This window comes from Solanum verrucosum, unplaced genomic scaffold (genome assembly GCF_900185275.1).
Source record: "Solanum verrucosum unplaced genomic scaffold, falcon-dt-bn FXZP01000060.1, whole genome shotgun sequence".
Taxonomy (NCBI): Eukaryota; Viridiplantae; Streptophyta; class Magnoliopsida; order Solanales; family Solanaceae; genus Solanum; species Solanum verrucosum.
Window position 1 is genome coordinate 5,281,523 of NW_026020129.1, and position 23,012 is coordinate 5,304,534.

General features: G+C 33.1%; 2 protein-coding genes across 5 annotated transcripts; one reads left to right on the plus strand and one right to left on the minus strand.

The window, feature by feature from the left end:
• The first annotated feature begins 397 nt into the window (after positions 1-397).
• LOC125826951 (ferredoxin C 2, chloroplastic) lies at positions 398-6,966 on the plus strand. The gene is made up of 6 exons (XM_049506301.1): positions 398-743; positions 1,003-1,066; positions 3,290-3,378; positions 4,752-4,820; positions 6,581-6,625; positions 6,754-6,966. The coding sequence occupies exons 1-6, from the start codon at positions 480-482 to the stop codon at positions 6,796-6,798; spliced, it is 576 nt and encodes a 191-aa protein (XP_049362258.1). The 5' UTR covers positions 398-479; the 3' UTR covers positions 6,799-6,966.
• Positions 6,967-9,321: 2,355 nt separating this feature from the next.
• LOC125826953 (protein LOL1) lies at positions 9,322-13,497 on the minus strand. Of its 4 annotated transcripts, none has more exons than XM_049506307.1 (6): positions 13,361-13,497; positions 12,944-13,099; positions 12,390-12,503; positions 11,303-11,416; positions 11,089-11,198; positions 9,322-9,628 (listed from the first exon to the last, which is right to left on the minus strand). In XM_049506307.1, the coding sequence occupies exons 2-6, from the start codon at positions 13,002-13,004 to the stop codon at positions 9,590-9,592; spliced, it is 438 nt and encodes a 145-aa protein (XP_049362264.1). In that variant the 5' UTR covers positions 13,005-13,099; positions 13,361-13,497; the 3' UTR covers positions 9,322-9,589. The 4 variants fall into 4 exon arrangements, with proteins under 4 accessions (XP_049362264.1, XP_049362261.1, XP_049362262.1 ...); XM_049506304.1 differs by having other exon boundaries at positions 12,390-12,506; XM_049506305.1 differs by having other exon boundaries at positions 12,390-12,506; positions 13,277-13,484.
• Between the last annotated feature and the right edge of the window lie 9,515 nt (positions 13,498-23,012).

The window sequence follows — 23,012 nt, forward strand, 5'->3', positions numbered from 1 at the left end:
AATAATTGTAACATTGTTTTATACTTTTATTGGGAAAGAAGTGTAGTTTTAAAAATTTACCGCATTAACAACTTGAAATGTGCAGTTGTGTATGACATTGTCATGTGACTTTTTTTTTTTTTAAATATATATAAAGCTTTGCAATTTATTTTTAAATTTAATTTTTAAAATTTAAAAAAAATAGTTTTTCTGTAGTGTTGTCAAATGTATGTGATATATATATATTTTTTTAATGTGCACAAGTAAACACTTAAACTTATATAAAATTAAACAAGTAGACACACGTGTCATACGTGACATAATTCACATAAAACGCCACGTATGACACAAAATTGCCACGTAGGGTGCCATTATCCAGTTGTACCCTGAAATACAATGTTTACACCATTTGTAAACCATCCAAACAGAGTATTAGTTAACGACTTGTAGCATTATCCAGTTGTACCCTGAAACACAAACAACGGAACATTTCTCGCTCAATGGATCTTCAATCTCCTTGTAGCGCTTGCACTTCCCTTCACCGGAAACCTCCTCTTGTCCGGCGACTATCTTCTCTCAATTCCGTCAACTTCCCTTTGAATTCCGTCAAATGCCGCTGGAAAACTACACCGAAGGTTCAAACTCCTGTCGCTGTCGCCGTCTCAGGCCAAAACGGTAGCAGCTATTCTCCCTCAGTTCCTACTCACAAAGTCACTGTTCTCGACCGCCAACGTGGCGTCGTTCACGAATTCCTCGTTCCCGAGGTATTAATTCCTGATTGATTTTCCATTTCTGCTAAATTTCTGTTTTAATATGTGTTTGTAAATGTACAATCATGTTAAATTGTACTATGATTAAGTAAAAAACTGATGTATTTATACAATTAAATTAGCCATGGCTAACTGATAAAGTTGATGTTGAGGACACTAGTTGTGCACTTATTGCTTTGGTGATGCAGCCACTTCCGTTAATTATTAGTATCTGTATATTGACAAGTTTATAAAGAGTTGATTTTGGATGCAGGACCAATATATACTTCATACAGCAGAGGCTCAGAACATTACGCTACCCTTCGCTTGCAGGCATGGTATTAATTCATATACATTAGATAACCAAACTTTTGTTTTTCTTATTTATATGTTTGTCTATTTGTTCTTACATTTTAAGCTGCTCTTGCGTGATCTAACTGGATTAATGAGACTTCTTTTTTGGAAGTGTGAAATTGTTACTATCTTGAAATCCAGAATCTTGGCAAAGAAGTGATGTCAAATTGAACATTCATCTCAAAGGTGTGACCATTTTGAAATTAGTCGTGACAACACAAGGAGAACTGGACAATATTTTTGCACTTCAGCATCTTAGAGATTTGAAATGGGGAAATATTTTGAAGCATATTGCATTTTACTCCTTAATCCATGCTCCTAACGACCCCTGTCCAATATAAAATAAAATCTGCTAATGGCATATTAACCTCTATATTTTCTTGTGTCATGCTATACTCCCTTGAGTAGTAAAAAGCTAAGGAAATTACACAAGCTTTTTTACTGGAAGATAACATTGAAGAGAAGTTACATGAATTAAACCAGCTTCCTGCCCCACTCCACAACCCTGTTTCCACTCTATCTCTGTGTCCACCTCCTGCTACATTTCATCAGCAAAATGATTCTGCAATTTTGTTTCCCATCCCTTTGATCATGCAGCAAAAAAGGAACTTACCCTATCTATTATGCTGTACAACTACTTATGCAACAAAGACTAGAAAGACTAAAGAGTACTAAGAATCTTGAAATAGATCATCAGAGCTTTTCCAATGGTCTGACTAAGATCTACAAGTAAGTTAGGAGGAGTCAAGACTCAAGAGAAGGCAGTCAAAAGTAAAAGCTTGATCATTCATCTAACTATACTCCATACTCTTCCCTTCCATCTCCTTACTTAAATTTCTTCCAGTGGTTCTTTAGAAGATATATTCTATAATTATTTCTTGAACTTTTCAATAAAGAGATGATTCCTTAAGAAAAGTATAGGTGTTACATGTTAGCAACAACTGTTTATAGGTGCAAGCCGTAATTCCAAAAGTTGAATTTTGAAGGCATAGTTTATCACAGAACTGGGGCTTTTATAAGAGAAACTTAAAGAAAAAAGTGGAGGCTCCTAGACATTTTTTTAGTGTTGTAAACCCGCTGTCACTCTCCCCACCCCCCAAAAAATAAAATTTAAATTTATCTAAGGTATACAATGACACAAACCCAAAGCTACATATTTCATATGTCACATGATGGGATGGGACCATTTTCTCACTGTTAGCTTAGTGATTTAGGCCACTTTTGAAATGAAGGAGAAAGCGCTACCTTTGCTTACAATATTTGGTCACAATCCTCCTTCTCTTGGGTCTGAAGTTTCATTTTAATGTCTGAGGTTTCTTTCTTTGTGTGTCACATCCACTGAAATTGTAGTCATTCAAAGTTAAGAGTTTTGCAACAGAAATTTCAGTAGTGTTTCGAAATCACTTTATGGACCTTATTCAGGGTATTGTGATTTTATTTCCAGGTTTATTAGGAATGTTATTTGAATATTCTTTCTCTTTGTACAGCATCTGATCTAGTGAATTTCTCGCTTTTCATCGGGGACCTATATCTAGTGATTGAACCTTATGATCTTTGTGTCTTAACCCAAGTTCAGTTCTAACATCTAACAGTAGTAATAAACCTCCGTGTTGAAAAATATGAACATTGCCGCAATTTCGAATTGTGGCAATTTAAGATGGAAAGTTTTGTGGAGAACATTTAAATAATTCAGCCAATTGGAGCTTCTTTGAACAAGGTGGAGTAATTTCAGTTCATTGAGAATTATGTCCAATAAAGTAGAGAAAGTTCAATCCATTGAGGAATATGTGGAACAATTTCAGCTCATTAAAGATTACGTAGAGAAGATGGATCAAGTCTTCTATATCCACACTTTGAAAGATATTGTAGGATTATATATTCCATCACTTTTTACTTGTATATATCAGGGGTTTTGCACACTTTAAGATATTAATGAAGCTGTCATCTCTCTCTAAGAACTTCAAGATAAGGAGAGGCCTTAATTTTCACTAAGGAGCACAATGCACTTCCTTTGTTGTTTGTTTTAACCTTAAGGTTCTCTTTCTTTATTTCTAACAAATGAACCTTCTTTTTGATCTAGGGTCGAACATATTCGGCTTTGGTTGTTTTTCTTTAACTTTTCACCATTGACTTTTTCATCAGATTTTCTCCATATGAAGGTTCTGTTTTATTACATTTCTCTAATTTAACAATCCACTATGTTGAAGGATGTTGCACAAGCTGTGCTGTTCGTGTTAAATCTGGGGAACTTAGACAACCCGAGGCATTAGGGATATCTGCAGAGTTGAAGTCCAAGGTATTTTAAGTTGTGTAGTGTTTCTGTAGATGCAATCCTTATTGGCCTTTATTTTTAGACTATTGACTTGTGGGAGCTTTAATTGTTTCTCCTTTTTTAGACCTCTTAATGTGATTTTCTTCTTTTTATGCTCATATATGTGAGAAATTAACAAAAATGATAAATCATATATATGACGTGACCAGGGATTTCTTGGTCTCAGACTGATGAAGCCTGCAAACCTCGTCTGCTTTTTATTTGTCCACAAAACAATGTTGAGAAGTTGTTCCAAAAGGTTTTGGAATGTTATGAATTCCTATGCACATCATATATGTGATGTGACTGGGGGATTTGGTCTTGAAACTGATGAAGCATGCAAACTTCGTTTGCATGTTATTGTCCACAAAACAATCACTATATGTTATTCTAAAAGATCTTGGAAGATGGAATTTATGAACTTCCATCTCAAGCTAGCGACTATGAGGGTGTTTGGATAAGCTTATAAGCACTTTTTGTCTTATCGACGCATCAAACACCAAAAGTGCTTATACGCTAAAATTAGCCAAAGCCATCAGTTATGTTTTTCAGCTTTTAAGCACTTTCGATTTGACCAAGTGTTTTACTATTTTATTCTTAATTTTTTTTTCGTGCTTCCCCAAACACCCTTCTCAAAACAAAATCCCCAGCCCCATCTCAATTACAATTTTGCCATTCGTCCTTTTCATGTGCAAATATTTTTAAGTATTACTTTTTATAAATATTTTTTAGGACATTTCAATCAATTTAATAGAAAAATTGCTTATTTACCAAACACCAATGTTTGTTAACAGTTCAATACTTTTATCCGAACTCGTCACTTCTCAGGTATAAAATCAACTATAGAACTTAAAAGTGTTTCTCGACACTTGATTCTTACCATCTACTTTTAATCAGCTAATGCAAACAGCTATGTATAAGTGATAATGACAAGAAAATTCACAAATTGTTTCGTCAGTTTGTTAATAATGCCACTTTTGCAAGTCTTTGGCCATGATTTGGAGCATTACTGTAGTTTCCATGCTCATCTCCTATTGTCTCGACTAAATAACTGATCTTATCCTTGATCCTTCTTTCTTTAGACGTTTATGAGATCTGATGGGAGGCATACTCTGTTAAATCCTATGAGCCAGAGTATAGGCTCAGATCACGATGATTTATACCAATTAGTTAAGGTCAAAAGATGAGGACACAAGGTGTTTACAGAGGTCCTCCTTACTGATACGTAAAAAAAACTATTTTTTTCCCTGTATCTTGAATACTAGATATAAGTGAAGTGATGATCTTTATTTATGCGTTCTTATTCTATTCTATGTTATTTTTTCACCTTGATTAATCGAGTGTGTTTTAATTTATAGGGTTATGCACTTCTTTGTGTGGGATTTCCGTCATCGGACCTTGAAGTTGAAACACAGGATGAAGATGAGGTAAGTAACAACTTTGAATTGCAAAAGTTTGACTTTGGGTGGCAATAAAGATCGCGGCTACTTAACCACCCATCACCATCTAAATAATCATGAACTTGGTGGTGAATCAAATGCTAGCGGTTTGCAAACTATTTGGTCTACTTGACACCCACTTTTCATGGGTTCAGTTTGGGCTATGAAGCATGGGTATGAAATATGGCCGCATACTAGTATCATACTTGTGTTAGGTATCAATATTTGACGACAATCTTTGGATACTTACTGATATGTCCCAATTTTCTTAATATGTTTGTCTTTACAACATCACACCCTTCACTAGGTGCTTTGAAGGACAGAAAATTACTTGTCAGTGGATTAAAACAAACTGTATTATAGTCTTCTATTCTTTTGGTGTAAACAAGATTTGGCGCCGGAGGTGGTAGAAGTAGTTGAGTTCTTAGGAAGCTTGTAATCTGATTAACTGTATAGGGGTGGGCCCATCACACTATGGGATGTAAGTTTCCAATTCATCATTTCTTGGATGATGATTTTTTTCTATGAATATAAAGTTATTCTTTTCTCAAAAAAAAAAATATTGCCATATCCATGCAGCTCACACACTACCACAAAGACATTATGTGTAATGTACATTCTTTACTTTTCTAAACTTCTTTCTCATGTTCTATTATAGACAATTATCCTTGCTTTCGTGGAACCAGGACGTACATGGTTCCTTTGATTAAGAAGATTCCTCAAAAAAGAAAATGAAGTGAAAGGTTTCTCAATACACAGCATGCAAACATATATAGAGAAAGTGCTGCTGTATTTGGAAAGAGATTGGTTAAAATGGAGTTAATGAAATGCCTGGCCCTTTTAGCCTAAACAATAGGTCTTTTTTTAAAAGAAAATCCCTTTTGAGTTGTTTTGGTTTCATCTCATGACATTCCTGCTCAACCTGCGCATCGGTCAATCGAGCCTGGCCTCTCAAATCTATACCCCAAATTATGCACAATAAATATGGTAGATAGCTAGTTACGACACACGAAATTTGACCAGGGAAATGGTAATACATAAGAGTTGCGGAGGAAATGACTTCCAATTTTTATACTTCTTATGATATATTTATATGTTTATACTAATTAATTGCTTATACTAAGCTGATGCCATGATGAGCAAATGGCAAAAAATAGGCCACAGGATAATATAATTCTTCTTCTTCTGAATGGTCAGAAAGACAAAATAGTCCTCTTAGAGGACTAGTCAAGAAGCAGAAACATGTTTGTGACTCTGGTCCTACAGGACAAGAAACCAGTAAAATATAGAGTTCCAATAGGGTTAGGAAAAAGGCAGAGACATGCTTGTTCTTTGGCCTTTCAGTTTCTTTAATAGTGTGTTGCTTCACATAATTTCTTTGAGAGATGTGATGTTCAGGTGAGCTTGCATCAAACTTTTCATAATTCAATTATTATAATAACCTTTCCAACTGCTTTATTTTATGTGGAGCACTGAAGTTGTGAGTATTGTATTCCAAGTACCAGATGTAATTTATATTTCCTCATTGAACTTTAAAGAAAATGTAGCTAATGAATTACCTGCAGTATTTTCTTAATAAGTGGAAAATGAAGCTTTGCTCATAATTTGTTAGATGAAAGGGTGGGGTTTACAGAAAAGTTACTGAAAGCAATTTTCGGAACTCCCTTATGAACTTTTATCTAAATGAACAGTCTTGTAGTTTTGATCTAGTATGCCACCTCGGAAACCTGACAGCATGATATATTCAGGTATATTGGCTTCAATTTGGGAGATATTTTGCTCGAGGACCTATTGTAAGTCTTATGTTCCTGTAATCTCCTATTAATTTAGAAAAGAAGTTGGAGAGGGGATACTGATGATGTAAGGAAGGATAATAATCAAGTCAAGTTCCTAAAGGTTAACTTTTCTTTCCCTGTTGCAGGAGAGGGATGACTATGCCTTGGAATTAGCTATGGGAGATGAGTAACCTGTCAAGAGTTAATTTGAGAAGACAATATGGAATCAAAAGCAATATGTACAATTTTCTTGCCTCTCTTGCTATATCTGTGTGTAATATGCTCTCCGTGCCTTTTCCTTAGTGGATTGGCTTTTCTCTTGTACCATTATCATATTGAATAAAATATTATACTCTTTTCTTGTCAGATAGGTGCCTTCTTAATGACATCTTGTTATGCCTTAATATACTTTATAGTCTTGAAGATCACATCAGCGTGTGGTGCACTTTCATCTCAATTAATGAGAACTTTCTAGTTATTGAACATTATTGAACACTCACAAAACTTCTAACTCTGATCAATTAATGGATGAAAATCTTTTGGAATTGGATATTGTCTCACTACAGAAGCTCTATGTTGTTCTTCCCTTTGACCGGCGAACCAACTTCTTGAATATACCACTCATGTGAACACAGCATATATTATGCAAAAGTAAAGTAATCTCTGATGCATGCCAAAGACTGACCTTTTCTTACGAATACATGTTGTCTAATAGTATTTGATCTGGAAAATTAAATGAAACTAAACTATATTTGCAGCAGAAAGTTAAACATAATTAACATTTTTTTTTTATGATAAAAACATAATTAGCATTTAGGATAGCATGTTCGGTGAGTTTAGTGACCCCGTCATTCTCCTCAGAAAGTAATGAAAATGGCCATTACTCTACTGCATAAATTCAAGGCTGAAATACTCTAGATTATTCAGCTAGATTCCTTACTGGTGCAAGATGTTAAATTGTAACCTATACACCATCCTGCTAGTTAGATGATGTGGAAAATAGTATAGAATTACATTCCACTGTATGGAATCTCTTCCTTTTCTCAGATTTTGTAGATTGCATAGTATACTAACTTTAGATATTGATTCTTTCTTTTTAAGTTCATCTTGCAATGTCAAGGGTGGAAAATTAGGAAGATCTACTAGTACTTATTCTTCCATTCAGAAGGGATAGGAAAGGTAAGCAGGAAATAGAGAATATAGTTATGTGACCCCAAATTGCATATGTCCTATGTTGCATACTCATCCGATAGGAAGATGGTGACAACTTCGTGAAGTAGATAAGAATAAGCAAAAACTAAACAATCAAGACTTCTTTCAATGATGAAAATATGACCCTAATCTTTTCTCATTCAGAAAAGGTCGAATACATAGCCTACTTGAAGGAAAACTGAAGAACCTTTTAAAGACCATTTCAATTCCATCATATGTCAACATATCATTTTCATTTTGAGGTAAAGGTATTTTCTGCTTAGTTTGATTCTCTTTTAAATCAACGGTGTAGTTGTCGGAGCACAATCACCCATGTGAAAGGACCTTATTATGAACAAATTAAGGTTTTTCCTGTTATCCTATCATGTGATGTAAAATCAAGCGCATCTTTTTCATCTAACTGGTCCTGATTCCTGAATTTAATGAAAGTTCCCATTCATGTGGAAACCATGTATTTAGTAGATTTCTTTCTTCAATATCTTCATTTGGACAGAGACCGAATGTTACTGTACATCCATAGGCTACATAATTTGTTAGCTAATTTCTGCAATGGTGAGATGAATTGATCAGCGGTTCCGGGCATGTCCTGTATATTGTCTGTGGTCATAGTTACTAAGAAAAGAATATACTTTCCAAAGCTTGTGGTTACTGATATGAGCAAGGGAACTCATACAAAAACTAAACAATGTGGTTGAAGTATCTAATTTTCGAACACATGTGCATATTGAATTGACATGCTTGCTTCAGTTCATGGGACGATGAAACATGAGATTTACTCCTCTCTATAGCCCACAGCCTTTGGTCTAAGTGGTAAGAGCGCAACATGTGATGCATGGATTAAGCACAGATTACTAGTTCGAGAATGCCACAGAGAGAAGTGGGGTATTTAACTGGAGAAGGGTAGAGGGGATGAGACCATTATACCCTCCTCTCTTCTGGGGGTTCTGGCAAAGGAACTAGTGGCAGAGAGAAACCAGGCTGGATTACCTATCTAATAGTAAGAACTATACCTCCTTTAGCCCTCAGCATTTTTGTGGTTTGGTTGAGGCATTGATCTACTTCTGTTAAACTTAAATATCTGACATTGACATTCAGGTCTCATAATTCAACAGTCGTATCTGAAAGAGTCAATTTTTAATTCTTGACCAAATGACTGAATGAGATGTTGATGTCTCCCATTTGTTTTGTTTTATGGTAGATATGAATCTAGTCCAGAAAGTTCATTTGACAGTCATTATTTCACCTTCCTCTGGATGTTTTTTTTTTGGGGGCGGTGTGTGTGTGTGTGTGGGGGGGGGGGAGGTAAGCTCTCTATCAACAATAGGGGGTTATTCATAGTAAAAAACTACTAGACTATATGGATTCCAACTGAACTTCAACTTTTACTTGGTTGATTAATTCAGGGGCAGTGCGGGGGTGTGCTCTTATCCTTCCAACTTGAAATTGCTTCAATCAAGACATTTTAAAGTTGTATTTATGGCATCCCAAGATGAAAACAATAATATGGTAGGTGAAAAGGAGTCTTTGCTATCCAGGATTTTTCAACCAGACTTACAAACGCAATACCATTATATACAATACCTTTTGTAGGCTCAACCTGCAAAACTGCTTATTCTATTACAGATGCACGAGGGAAAAAAAGCTCTGTAATAGCTCTATACTAGTAGCAAGTAGAAATTTCCTCCGGTTGATGCAGCTGCAATGCCGCTGACACATAACACGACAACTTTAGTCATAGAAGTTTCTAGCACTGGCTCAGCTGCTTTAAAGTTAGCTGTTAAACTTTTGCTCAGCTGTGCTCGTTGAAACCTGTATTGTCCAGAGAACATTTTGTCAAGTATGATTAAAAATGAAGTAGGAATGCTATAAAGGCCTCAGAATTTTTTGTATGATTTATACAGTGATTGGAACAATAATAATTTTTTTGACAAAGTTGGAACAATAATAATTTTTTTGACAAAGTTGGAACAATAATAATTACTAACTGTGGGTCTCCTAACACTATACTTCAATGCTCCAGGGGTGGCCAAATAAGGCTTAGCTGATCGTATCACTATGGAGTCAACTTGGACAAGTGTAACTGGACCCGATTTGAAGGGAGGAGAAGAAATTTGTGGAACTAAATCATTACTGGTTTCGTTGCATAGTAGTTGTACTGATAGGTTTTATTAAATTTCATCACAGTGACATGTTGATAGAGTGGAATGATAGAGCCGCTTGAACACAGAGGATTCATATAGCCAGTCCTAACTAATTTGGGATTGAGGCATAGTTGATTGATTGATAATTGATAGTGACGTATTGGACTTAATACTATGGAGCCTTAATCTTTTGTAGTGTAACAGACATGAGTTGTGTTAGAGGAAGGAGCACTAATATGCACTTTGCTACTATCACAGCTGAGACTATGACTAGTGCTATTTCTGTAACCTTTTCAAGGAAGAAGAAGAGAAAATGACACATTTCCTTATGAGCATCAGGTTATACTGGTCCATGTAGTATTATTGGAAATCAACAGAAAACAAAGACTGCTTTAGCAAATGATATTGTCTTGATTTAACTTGCAGGAACCTTTTGCAGGCATTTTACATTTGTTTACATTTGTAGGCCTTTATACCAAGTGCTAAATTGGACATACTTTTAGCCTCTTAACTGCTTAAGATTTTTCAATCGGCATGTGGTCCATTAAGGTAAACATGTTTGTAGTGGCTCCGTTGGAGATTTGTTATACCATATTCTGAATATTCGAGAGAAGGGAGCAAAGAGAATGAACCTGTGGTGCCTCTTTTAAGTAAATTTGCTTGGAAGGTTTAAGGTGTTTAGGCTCAGTAAGAATACTAGTCTTTGTGCTAACCTTCACTATATGATTCTTGCATAAAGAAAATACAGGGCAGGCTGTCTTAGAATAATTTGTTTGGTCGTCAAGTCCTGCTCTTGTGGATCAAAGCTTAACAGGTTACATTTTCATTCTTTTTGGTTGTTTTTGTAAGCTTACATGCCATATGCAGGTCCTGGTTGATGTTCTAATTTGAAAAGGGAAGTAGTATAAGATTTTATTAGAAATTCACACTACTATTGAATGTTACAATTCAATATCTTCTGTGCTATGTTCCAAGATGAACAATGATACTGTTACTGTTGAAGTAGGATTAAATCCTGGTAATTTAGTATTTGAACTGCAGATTTTTTTTAGTGTCGGAATACCGGTTCATCATTGACCGCAACATGAAATATTGAAGGCTTAATACTAAAGAGGATTTTATACTTACCCCTACCGATGTCACAAAATTGCACACTGCACATTTCACTGATCGTGCTCCATATTGGTACATCAGCAGCATGCGGCAGTTGCCACAATTCACATGTGCTACCTGATTTGCTGTGACAATACCATTATTCTTACTTTGACTAGTAAGGATGTGTAACTAGGTGGATTATATGAAATATCTCCATACATTTCAAAAGGCTGTAGTGTCACTTTACCTTCCATAGCTAAATTGACTGTGTGACAGCATGAACATTGCACGCTTGTTGCTCCACGAATGTACATTAGTAATGTGTGGCAGCCTCCGCAAACCAACTGAGCCATCTCAGTGCCTGTTTAAGGTCCGTAACATGTAAAGGGGCTGTTGCTTAATTAAGCCTAATACAACTTAAGGAGCTTAAATAAAGAGTTGAAAATATTCTCAGTCAAGTCAGCTTACAGAGAGCTGAACAGATCGAACAATTTAGTGGAATGCTGGCCATGGAAGCTGATATGGAGAGTCAAGATTCCATGCTTTTGTATGGATACTAGCTAAAGGGGCAGTCCTTACTCAGGACAACTTAGCCTGGAGGGGTTTCCAATTATGTTCCAGATGTTACTTTTGTAGTGAGCAAGCTTAGACAATCAATCATATCTTTTTACACTGTAAATGGGCTGATCAGCTTTGGAAAATTTTCATTAATCTAAGAGGCATGTGATGCCTCAAGGATTAACTGATGTTCTAGTTAGCTGGAACAGGGAAGGAAGATTATTCAGTCAAAAGGAGAGATGGAAGATTGTCCCAACATGTATTTGGTGGACATATTTGAGGAAAGAAATCAGAGATGCTTTGAAGACATAGGAAATCCCTTATAGAAGTTAAAGATGAATTCTTTAGTTCTTTACTATTTTGGTGTAAACAAGAAGGTTTAGAAGAAGCAGAATCAATTTTTGATGTTTTAGTAGATTACCCGTTGGATTGGCTTATTTTAAGTGCTTTTAAGCCAAAACAGCTTTTAAGCACTTTTGAAGTGTTTGGATAACTTAAAAAAGTGCTTATAAGCACTTAGTTTTAAGCTAAAATGGTAAAAATAAGCCAAAAGCCATGAGTTAGAATTTCTAACATATGGCTTGTGGCTTATAAGTCAAAAGCCAAAAGCCAATCTAAACATGGTCATAGAAAGCTATTTGGGTCTTCCAATTGTAATCACTGTTGGTCTGGGTGACTACACAATTTGTGTAGGCATCTTATATTGATAATACTGTTTTACCATTCTCAAAACAAAAAAGTTCCAAAATGTTGAGGCTGTCTAATAACGTGCATACCCGGAGGTGGTACTGCTGTTACTGCATTGCAAACTGCACAGCAAACAGATGTTGCTCCAACTGGATAGAGTAAAAGATTTCTGCATCCAGAGCACACAAGCTGGCTCTGCGTACCTGCTAGCCACCATATTTCTTCTTAAGATATATTGTAAAACAAGGTAATTGTGGTATGGCATTGTTACACTATTTTGTCAAGTGGCTTGATCCTCCTGGACTGTGAGGCTGTTTCACTAGAAAGCTGAAGTTGAATTCAGATTTATTGAGCAACTAACAAGTTACTAGTCATGGCTGTAAATAAAGTATTGGTGTCCCTGACCTTGTCTTAATTGATTTGATCTATTTAATAAATACTGTTTGATTTATTTTTTACACTTCATCTACAAATACTAAATTGAACTTTGATTTGGATTTTAGGACTGGAGATTTAAGATATGAACTCTTTGATCTTCCGGCCGTAACCATCAATCTTAGCTCATTGTTATGCATGACCATCCTTTTCATTTCTTTCTATGTATTATTATCAGGCAGAAAATAGTTAAGGAAAAATGCTGTACCGCTAGCAGGTGGTGTAAATGGTGTTGGTGGTGTAGGATATGGAGCAAGCGGAACTGGCATTGTGAAGCTAACAGAGGTAGTCCTCTCCTGAGATCTCAAAAGCCTACTGCTTCAAAAACTTCTAACAGAGCAGCTGCTTCCATCTTTACTGTTTCCTGAAAATACACGGAAAATTATACATGATTGAGCTAGCAACTGAAGGACCTTAAATTTCTGTGATGAAAGATGGATTTGAATGCAAAGTATGAAATAGGATTAGGAAAAAGGGAAATAGATGGTGAAAGCTATAACGAAGAACTTTGCATATTCATCTAGTAGCATATTTAGTATACATGATTTGTTACTGGTTCATCCACTGAGCATTTGAAACTTAAGAGGAGCTTAGTCAAGCATTATGGAGTGAGGCAGACACAGACCTTTACATATGCAGATGTAAAGAGAGAGGGAGCGTGGGGGTAGGGGTGGGGACTGATAGGAGGATGCGGGGGATAGATGATTCAAAGAGTAAGAAGAAATAGTGGTGTTAAAAGTTAGTAGTTTTTTACCATGTTCCCTTGCATACTTTTTTTTTCTTGTAAGGTGCAGTGCAGCTTTCATTTTCTTTTATGGTTGGCTAGATTATGGTGAATTTTCTATTCTCTTGCTGGTATATCAAGATCAGTTTTGTCAGGAAATTTTTGGGCCCCTTCCCTCTTCTCTATCTTAGTTTCTCTTTCTCTCTCATACATTTAGTGCAACTCACTGCATGCATGTGAGTGATGAGTTTTTGCCAGGTATTCCTTTCTTCTGGGGCATTGGACAACTCAGATTGGACCACGTAATTCAAGCGGCGTTTACTTTGGTGTCCCAGCATAAACAAAAAAATAAATAGTAGGTGGTTTCTTCCTATCCGTCTAAGTTTTGTTTTTATGGACAAAGTTATTTGATAATTGTCTTGATGGGAGGTAAAAGTACCCGGTGAAATAGACAGGGTGCAAAGGATAGAAAGAATTGTGATACTTTTTGTAGGTGGTGGTCCAATTTGTGCTGTCATTCCAGTGTGCTTGTCCCTCTCAACTTTCCATTTTCCACCTCTTCTCATTCCCTTTTTTTTTTAACTATGGTAATTGTAGTAAGCTAAAATGAATGAATGATTACTGCCTTTGAGATGCTAAAATGGTAATTGTAGTAAGCTCAAATTTTGTTATCAATTCCCCTTGAATTTCCTCTAATATGGTCTTGGAGTAGGGCCATTGATAAGTGACTGCACATTATCGATTGGCCCCCTCGAAGAGTAGTATTTTGGGAGCACACAGATTTGCAAGCAACCAGTTTTCATGATGGTATGAGATTCAGGTGGTACCCAGTTAGATAACCATTCATTAACTTTTATCAAAATCTTATCTTGTGGTTTTGGTGGTCAGATAGATGCACCAAATGAATCAGTTTTACTGGAGATTTGATTCGTTTCTTAGCTGGGAATGCACTCACTATGTGTAGTGATTCACTTTACAAGGTGGATATGAACTTGTGACCTCACTAATTTGGAGGTTGGTGGTCTTCTTTTTAGGACATGTACAACAGCTTCACATCAATCACAAGTTCAAAATACAGTACGATACCTCATTATGTGTATATACATAGAAGTATTGGGGTCCCATATTGTTTTTTAGTGTCTTAAATACGACTGACATTATACATGAAGAACTCTTTATTTTGCACAGGTTTGTACAGCTTAGTGGTTTTCGTTATCTCCCTCTATGGCACACCAGGGTATGGTCCACCAGTTAATGATGTGGGATGAAAATCATAAAAGATTAATGTTCGAATTTCAGCAAAGAGCTAAAGGCGGTAGTTGATACACGGGTAAGAATACTATATCTCAAACATCTTAGCTAGATAAAGCTTTATCAAATCATATCTGTTGAATAGACAACTAGAAACATAAAAACCAGGCTTGCCCCTTGTTTAATTAACCTAATGGATAAATAAATTTTAAGATAAGCATAGAGAAAGATATTTTGAGTGAAGTGTAGGGCAACTATATGATGCACACATATTTCATCTACATGTGTAATAAAGTCACAAAGGAGTGTTAGACATTTAATGAATTTTGATTTATTCGATACGCATGAAAAGGAATAGAACTCTTGCAAGTAAATTCCACTATTCCACACTTAGAAAATTTCCCAACTTAAGTAGCAACATCATATATCTTCAAATTCATTTCTTCTAGTTATAGAATGTCTGTGTAAAGTGGGAAAAAAACGAAAGAAAATCTATCTTTTTTCTCAAACTGTGACGTTTCATTACATAAGAAAGGTTGAGTTTGGTTATTTCTATAAATAAAAACAATATGTATTATCCCCCACCCCCACCCCCACCCCTACCCCTACCCCTACCCCTCAAGGTATGGGAGTTTATTAGTCATTTTCTTTATTATAACAACAAGAGAATGTGGTCCACTTTACCGAATCTAGCCAATCTGAAAAATCAGAAGGTTGCTTCTTAGAAACTTTTCTTTAAATAATTATTGTCTAGGGAATCAAGAACAACGTGGCTAGAAGAATTAAAATATTAGTTAAAATTGGAGAACCATATGTTGTTGTATTACACAATATAATAAAGAAAAAGAAGAAAAACTTGATAATTGAAACATTATAGTGTATCCAATTACCAATACCTGCAGTCCAGAAGTTTCATTAAAAATATTCTTCGGCATCCTCCGTATGTGAGAAATACTGAAATTTTCTATGGGACGACTTCTAAAAATATCATTTTAATTTTCCTATTTTGATGGTAATAAACAAAAAAAAAGATCATTTGTATTTTTTTTCATTAGGAGATGAGTTGCATTTTAAGCTAGTTTATATTAAATTGTCTCCGCAAATGATGTATAAGTTCTTGCAAATTCCAAAAAAATGGTTGCCATAGAAAGCAAAGTGTAGACGAAGTGTATACAAATTACAATAAATTAAAATTTGAATGTGTGCTGATTTTTAGCTTCATTTTTTCTTTGGTGGGTGGGAATTGTGGGGAGGTGTTCGAAGATAAAAATGGACCACTCATGAGGTAGTGGTGGGGTGCTAAGTACCTGTAAATTTTTAATTAGAGATTTTAAGTTTGAATTTAGATAATGAAAGTCATTTATATAAAGCGTTTTATTCTTGTAGCAGAACTTTTCGATGTAAATTTAGATTAGTTAAATTCCAAGAAAAATAATAATATTGAACATAGGGTGAAAAAAAGCACAAAATAGATATTAGAAGTGTTGTGAAGTAAAATAGAAGATTCTAAAACTAGACTTGCTTTGTTATATAGATGTCTTTAGAAACATACCGACAATTTCAAGTTTGTGGAGAAGTAGAGAGGAAAAGGACAATACTTATGCAGTAATGTGAAGGAGTCTATCAAGTCTAAAGACTTTAAAGACTATGGGGTATGGGCAATGAACCTTTTTGCAGGTATGGTTGGAATTTAACTAAGCATGTTCTGGTTTGGATTTGTTTTTTTTACTTTCAAGCATAAATAAGATTGATATATTTTAATATTATATTATTAAATTAATTATTTTCCATTATTTTTTCCATTACATAGAAGTATGAAGTTAAGGACCACCAACGGATGTGGTGCAGCAGGTATGCATCATTTGTTCCTTCCTTAATTAGAGGTCTTGAGTTTAAGTCCTAAATATGTAAAATTCTTTGAAGGAAACACTTCCCCAAATGTGACCCTATGTGACGAGAATTCAAAATAATCAAACTCTAATGCGATACTCACACCAAATATAGGAAAAAAAAGAGAATGAAGAAAAAGGACGACCTAGGATATAATCATAATTTCACAACTAACCTAATGACATTTTAGATATTTTCCTATGACTTCGATGTATGTTGGGTCCATTTATCTCATCATTCTAGACAAGTTATAGCCTTTGGTAACACATTTAGGGATTGTTTGGTACTTAATAACATAAAGATTAGTAACGTTGGGGTTAGTAGTATAAAAATTACTTTTTATCAATTGTTTGGTTCATTGTTTCCTATCTCATCTTGTGTTTGAATTAAAATTCTACAAAAAGCTTCTTTCCAATTATACTATTGGATTATTATGAGATTTTCTATTTCATGTAATTGGGTAGATAATTGATGGACAATATATTTTTTATGGCCTTCTAACTAGTTAGGAGAAAGAACAATTTTATTGTCATGTTTGCTATTTGCTTACTTGAATTATTTGACGGTAAATAATTGCCGTCTTAATAAATTGATCTCTCACAAAATTGTCAATTTTCTATTTAAAAAAGATAGACCATCTACTTTTAAAATTGAAAAGATGGTAAACAATAGTAAAATCGAATAAACCATCTACATTTACACGTAAAAATGGCAAGGTGTAATTTTAGTATATATGCAGCTTTATAAATTGTTCAAAAAACACGTGACTTCAATTCATTGCTTCATCCTTCCATGAGTAATTTTCAAGGGTAACTTACAGAAGTTTTACTAGCTAGCTTATGAGCTAATTACTTAGATTCAGGTTAGTTTGTAATATTACGAATCTTATCAATTTTTGGATTTCAGATACATGTATTTGACGTATTCAGATGTGTTCAAATGCATATGTCTTGGATACATGAAGTCAAAATTATGTGTCATTTGTTCTAGATACATTGTATCCAAGTAGATTCACATGTAGCTGACTTTTTCGCTTGCCTCTCTCCCTGCTTCTTGTATCCAGATATATGTTCTAGTTTGATTTGCATGTATCTGGGGATCTCGCTCGCCTCTCTCTATTTTAGTGTATCTGATAGCAAAAATACATGTATTTAGGTGTATTTGATTTGAAATTTGATATGAAATTATTAACTAGTGAGATAATATTTCCAAACATGGAGAAAATTAGTAAATATTGTAGAAATATTTGTCTAATTACTATTTTTTTCATTTTTCAACTGTGTTATGGGCTGTAAACAGGTCTTTCCACATATAGTTTTTAAAAGGAAAAATTGTATGATATAACAAACTATTAATTCAAATTAAATGCTATAGCCATAGTTTCTTTTATGGGAGAATTGTATGAAATAACAAACTATTAATTCAAATTAAATGCTATAGTCATAGTTTATTTTATTTGTAATTCGCAACAAACATCCCATTTTTTTCTATCTGGTTCGGTATACGATTAACCATTTTCGGTATACAATTACCCATTCGGTATACAAATGTATAAAATGCGTTTGTGTTTGTATAAAGCAAGAAAAAAGTGTATATACAAATACAAATACATATATTTTTGTCCTATACACTTATAATTATACAAATACAAATCTTATTATACAAATTACAATGTATAAATGAATTTATACAAAATTGAACAATTTATATAAAATTAGATGTATCTAGTGAATTATACAAATCAAAAACTCCATAGCAAACATAAAATTTGTTATGGAGCGCAATTATGCAAACTACAACTATAACATACAAATATGATTTTTATGTTTGGTGAAAGTTGCTCAAAATAAATACCCAAAATAAATGCAAGACTCTGAAGGCATGCACTAAAAACATGTAGACCATTGAAGAAGTGTCGATAAACTTGAGCTTAATCATCTCAAGGGAAATGAATTTATTGAGTTAGTTGGGGTGGATATGAGGGAAAAATTTAATTAAGATAAAAACATATCCATATAGATTGTAGACGCCACATAAGATAATAAGGGTAAGAACATGAGAGTTAATCGTCTAAAGAAAAATATGTACTCAAAGTTAAATGATAAAGGAAAAATATACTTTTTGGGGGGGTTAAAATAACCTTTTTTGAATAGTACAAAAGCAAATATGATCCTTTTTCGTATAATTATAGAGGCTAACACCCAGATTACAAAACAAGAATACAAAAGATTATGAAAATTTTTCAAAAATATACAATTACCTAACTTACATCGCAAGAATATAGGCCACAACATAATTGGTATACAATATCAAATATTCGATATACAATAAATATATAAAGCTTTCATATTTTATTTTCTACAAAATATTTAAAAACTTGATGTACCATATTATACACTCAGTATACATAAGTGACCATTTATTTCACTCTGAACAACCCAAGCAAACAAATTAGACTGTCGCTAGCACCAATTGCTTCAATAATCACCCTCATCTGAGAAACAACCAATGACTTAGCTATCACCAAATTTCTATAGTAATAAAATCACATTTAAGAATGCCAAAGATGAACAAAGAATAAAATGTGCAAAGAAAAGGCGTGTGTGTGTGTTTTGAGTGTGTAGGGAAGAGAGATGAAAAAGAGATATCAATATGTTTGTGGCTAAATTTGGTAAAGTCTAAATTTAAAAACTTGCACATTTTGACAATGTGCTTGGATCAATTATACTTTCAAATATTTATCTTATAAATTAATATATATTAAAAATAAAATGCTATGTAATTAATAAAGAGCGATTTATCTCCTTTAATGTATTTATTTGATATGAATTCAAATTAATCGAACTACTAATTTTCAATGTTGAATGCCTAAAAGAAAGACTATAGCCTAAGGAATGGGTAATGAAACTTATTCAGACCTAAGCTGCAAAACCCCTAGAAGTTCCATTACTTTGGATTGATAGATGATCACATATTGATTTCCAAAGGGACCACCTCCTACTTTTTGTTTGTCTACTTTGTTTTTATTTTTAGATCCCAATTTTCAATTGGATATTCTTATCCCACTTCTTGTAAAGTCATCCCACATTTTCTCTTTGGGTTAACCAAGTCATGCCAAGAGATATTTCTTAGTCGTAAATTTTACTTAGACATTTGAATTATTATTTATTTTAATTAATTTAACTAATTTGTTTTCATCAGAACGTGCATGCAGGCTTTGACAACATAAATTATTCTAGCTCATTTTACATAACTAGTTTTTCGATACTTGCGTTGCACGTGATTATCAATTCAGAAAATATATGTTATAGTAAATAGTATTGTTTATTTAAGTGAAGATTTGAATAATAAACTTTGCCCAAAATAATATTGCAGATTTTTTTTTGAATGTTCAATATAGATTGTCATATATATCTCTTATTCACGCGAATCTATAAAGATGATCAATTAAAAAATGTATTAGTTAAATGCAATAATGCATATATTTATTTCAATTTGATGAGGTTTAATCATGTAATTAGTCGTATCTCAGTAATATTACCTTATAGACGATATTTGTTGTGTATTTTTCTTGTCATCTAACCAGATGTGCTTTGCACGTGTATTCCACGTTAATCTGTTTAAATGTCATATGAACATGTAAAAAGAACAACTATATTTTATTTTTTAGAACTAATCTTTGTATATTAATTTTTATTTTATCAATAATAACATAATAAATGACGTTCTTGTTGTTAACTCTCATATTTGACTTCTCGATTGGTTGTATACATAAATCAAAAATAGTTATTCGACTGTCCATAGTTAACTGAGAAATGTTTCCTTTTTTTTACCCAAAAAATTAAAAATTAAAATTAAAGAATATATTCTATTTGTGAAATCATATGTATAATCACATGTTTATCTTACACCCAACAAATATGTAGTTCATATACTTGTAAACAATTTTCAATTTATATAATCAAGCATGATTCATCCCAGAAAAAATAACAACATTGTGTTATCACATATATAGGGGCGGTGTAATAATATGAAAAATTATTGGTCAAAGGTTAATACAAGAAAAGATGAAAGATAGAAATAATTAATGCAATAACTATGAGAATTCATAATATTATAACTAAAGAATGTTAAAGAGTGTGAATAACATTTGCAATAATAATAACTATGAGAATTTATAATGGTATAACGAAAGGATTAATGTGCAATAGATGTAGTGTAGGGACAAAATGAAAATGTTTATTCCATATTACAAAATATAAAATTTATTTTGTAATTGATAAATTTTTAAATGATTCATATATACTCACATATTTTCACTCTTGAAAAGATTAATAATTTTGGAAAAAGATGTTCAGAAACATATATTTACATCACAAGAAAAATTGTTAACAAAAACAAATGAATTTAGACTACATCATGTTAACTTTAGATATTGGAACATTACATACAGATATATTTTAAGCAAAAAAATAATTACTATATCATCAGCATTATTTTCCTCAAATACTCGAGGTTATGGAATGTACCCTCTTCGGATAGAACGATTTACTTCATCAGAATAGTGGTACCTCATATTCCGTTAAACTTTGAACTCACTCAACGGCAATAAATCACATGAAATTTTTTAAAATGCAAGAAGAAGAATAGGAGATTAAAAAAATTGTAGTTGAAAATGAGAGGAAGCCCATCTATTTATAGTCAACAAAGAGTTGTACGAATAAGTATTTTTTGTGTCTTATCTGAAAAATCATGATCTTTTCGAGAAGTCACAACCCTTTGGAAAAGTAACAACATATTGAAAAAGTCACAACTCTTTTGAAAGTCACAACTCACCGAAAAATCACAACTCTTTGAAAAAAGTCACAACTCATCGAAAAAATGACATTTCCTAGAAGTCACAATCCTTTGGAAAAATCACAACCTATTGAAAAAGTCACGACTCATCGAAAAATCACAACCCTTTGAAAAAAGTCACAGCATATCGGAAAAGTCACAACTCATTAAAAAAGTCACAACCTAAGTGAGAGATATTATAGTAATTCAACATTCATGTTGGGAGTTCATACTTTTAATGTAGTATAGATATATCTAGTCAATAATATTAAAGATAGATTCATAAATTTAATTGAGATAACTACACTCTTTTGTAATTCATAAAATTACCTTATATAATTTAGTCAAGATTTTCAATGGTTACAATTGGCCCTAAGAAATCCCTAAGGGAGACTTTAAGGCCAGAGAGTTGTCATGGGGCAACAATCCCCTCCAAACCTCCCAAGAATTCAAACTCATACCAAAATAATATATCTCGATGAGACTAATTCAATACAACAAAAATTGGTTCAAAATTTCATTCACAATTTTGAAAAAATTGTAAATTCCAGATGCAATCAATGTAGCAAAAATCACAAAGAGCAACTGCTCAATCAAATTATGTTGTAATTAATTCATGAGATCTCACCTATTATGGATGATAGGTCAGCATTAAACCTACGTCTCCACAATTTTTCAGAAGATTCCATCTTGTTGTTTTTTTAGAGAAATCAACGGCTGAAGTTTGACTAAATTCTGATTTGTATAATAGTGTATATAACATTGTAATTATTATATATGAGTGTATAAATATCTCTTATACATTTGTATAATCTTGTATATTGTGTGTATAATATTGTATATCAATTTTTCAAAATATTTTTATAAAAGACTAAAATGAAAGTTTGTATATCATGGTATACGAATGTATATTAGTGTATATCGGATTGTGTTTCGAACTAAAAATTTGTAATGTAAGATTTAGACTTTATTTTTAATATGTAATTGCACTTATAAATTTTTCTCATTTTAATTTCATGAATTCATGACTATATTCCAATAATTGAGCTCATCGCCTTATTTAAATTATGGGTTCATAGTTAAATATCTTCAACAATTTTAGTGGGTACTATACAAATAATAAACATAAATCTACTTTAAAAGTTATGAATTTAAATAAATATTTATAGTTTCAATTTTTTCATAATTAATTTTTCAAGACTTCAAAAATGTGAAAGTACAGTACTGTTTAGATACAATTTGCAAGCAAATTAATTAAACTACTTAGTTTTTAACCTACTCTGTTGGTGTGAATCAGAAGTGCGATAATTTTTTTTTGATAAAGTCTAATGCAAATATCTCTTTTAATGATCGGAAACATTAAGATATATTATATCAATTTCAGATACATGATTAAAAAAAAATATCTATATACATTTTTATAAAAATCTATTCTACATACAATAATATCAAATTTTTTTATAGGATATATTACCGAAAAATTATTATCTTTCAATAAAAGATATAACTCAAAAATGGTGATTTAGTAAAAAAAAAAAGGGGGGGGGGGGGGGGGGAAAGTTGTTAGACGCATGAT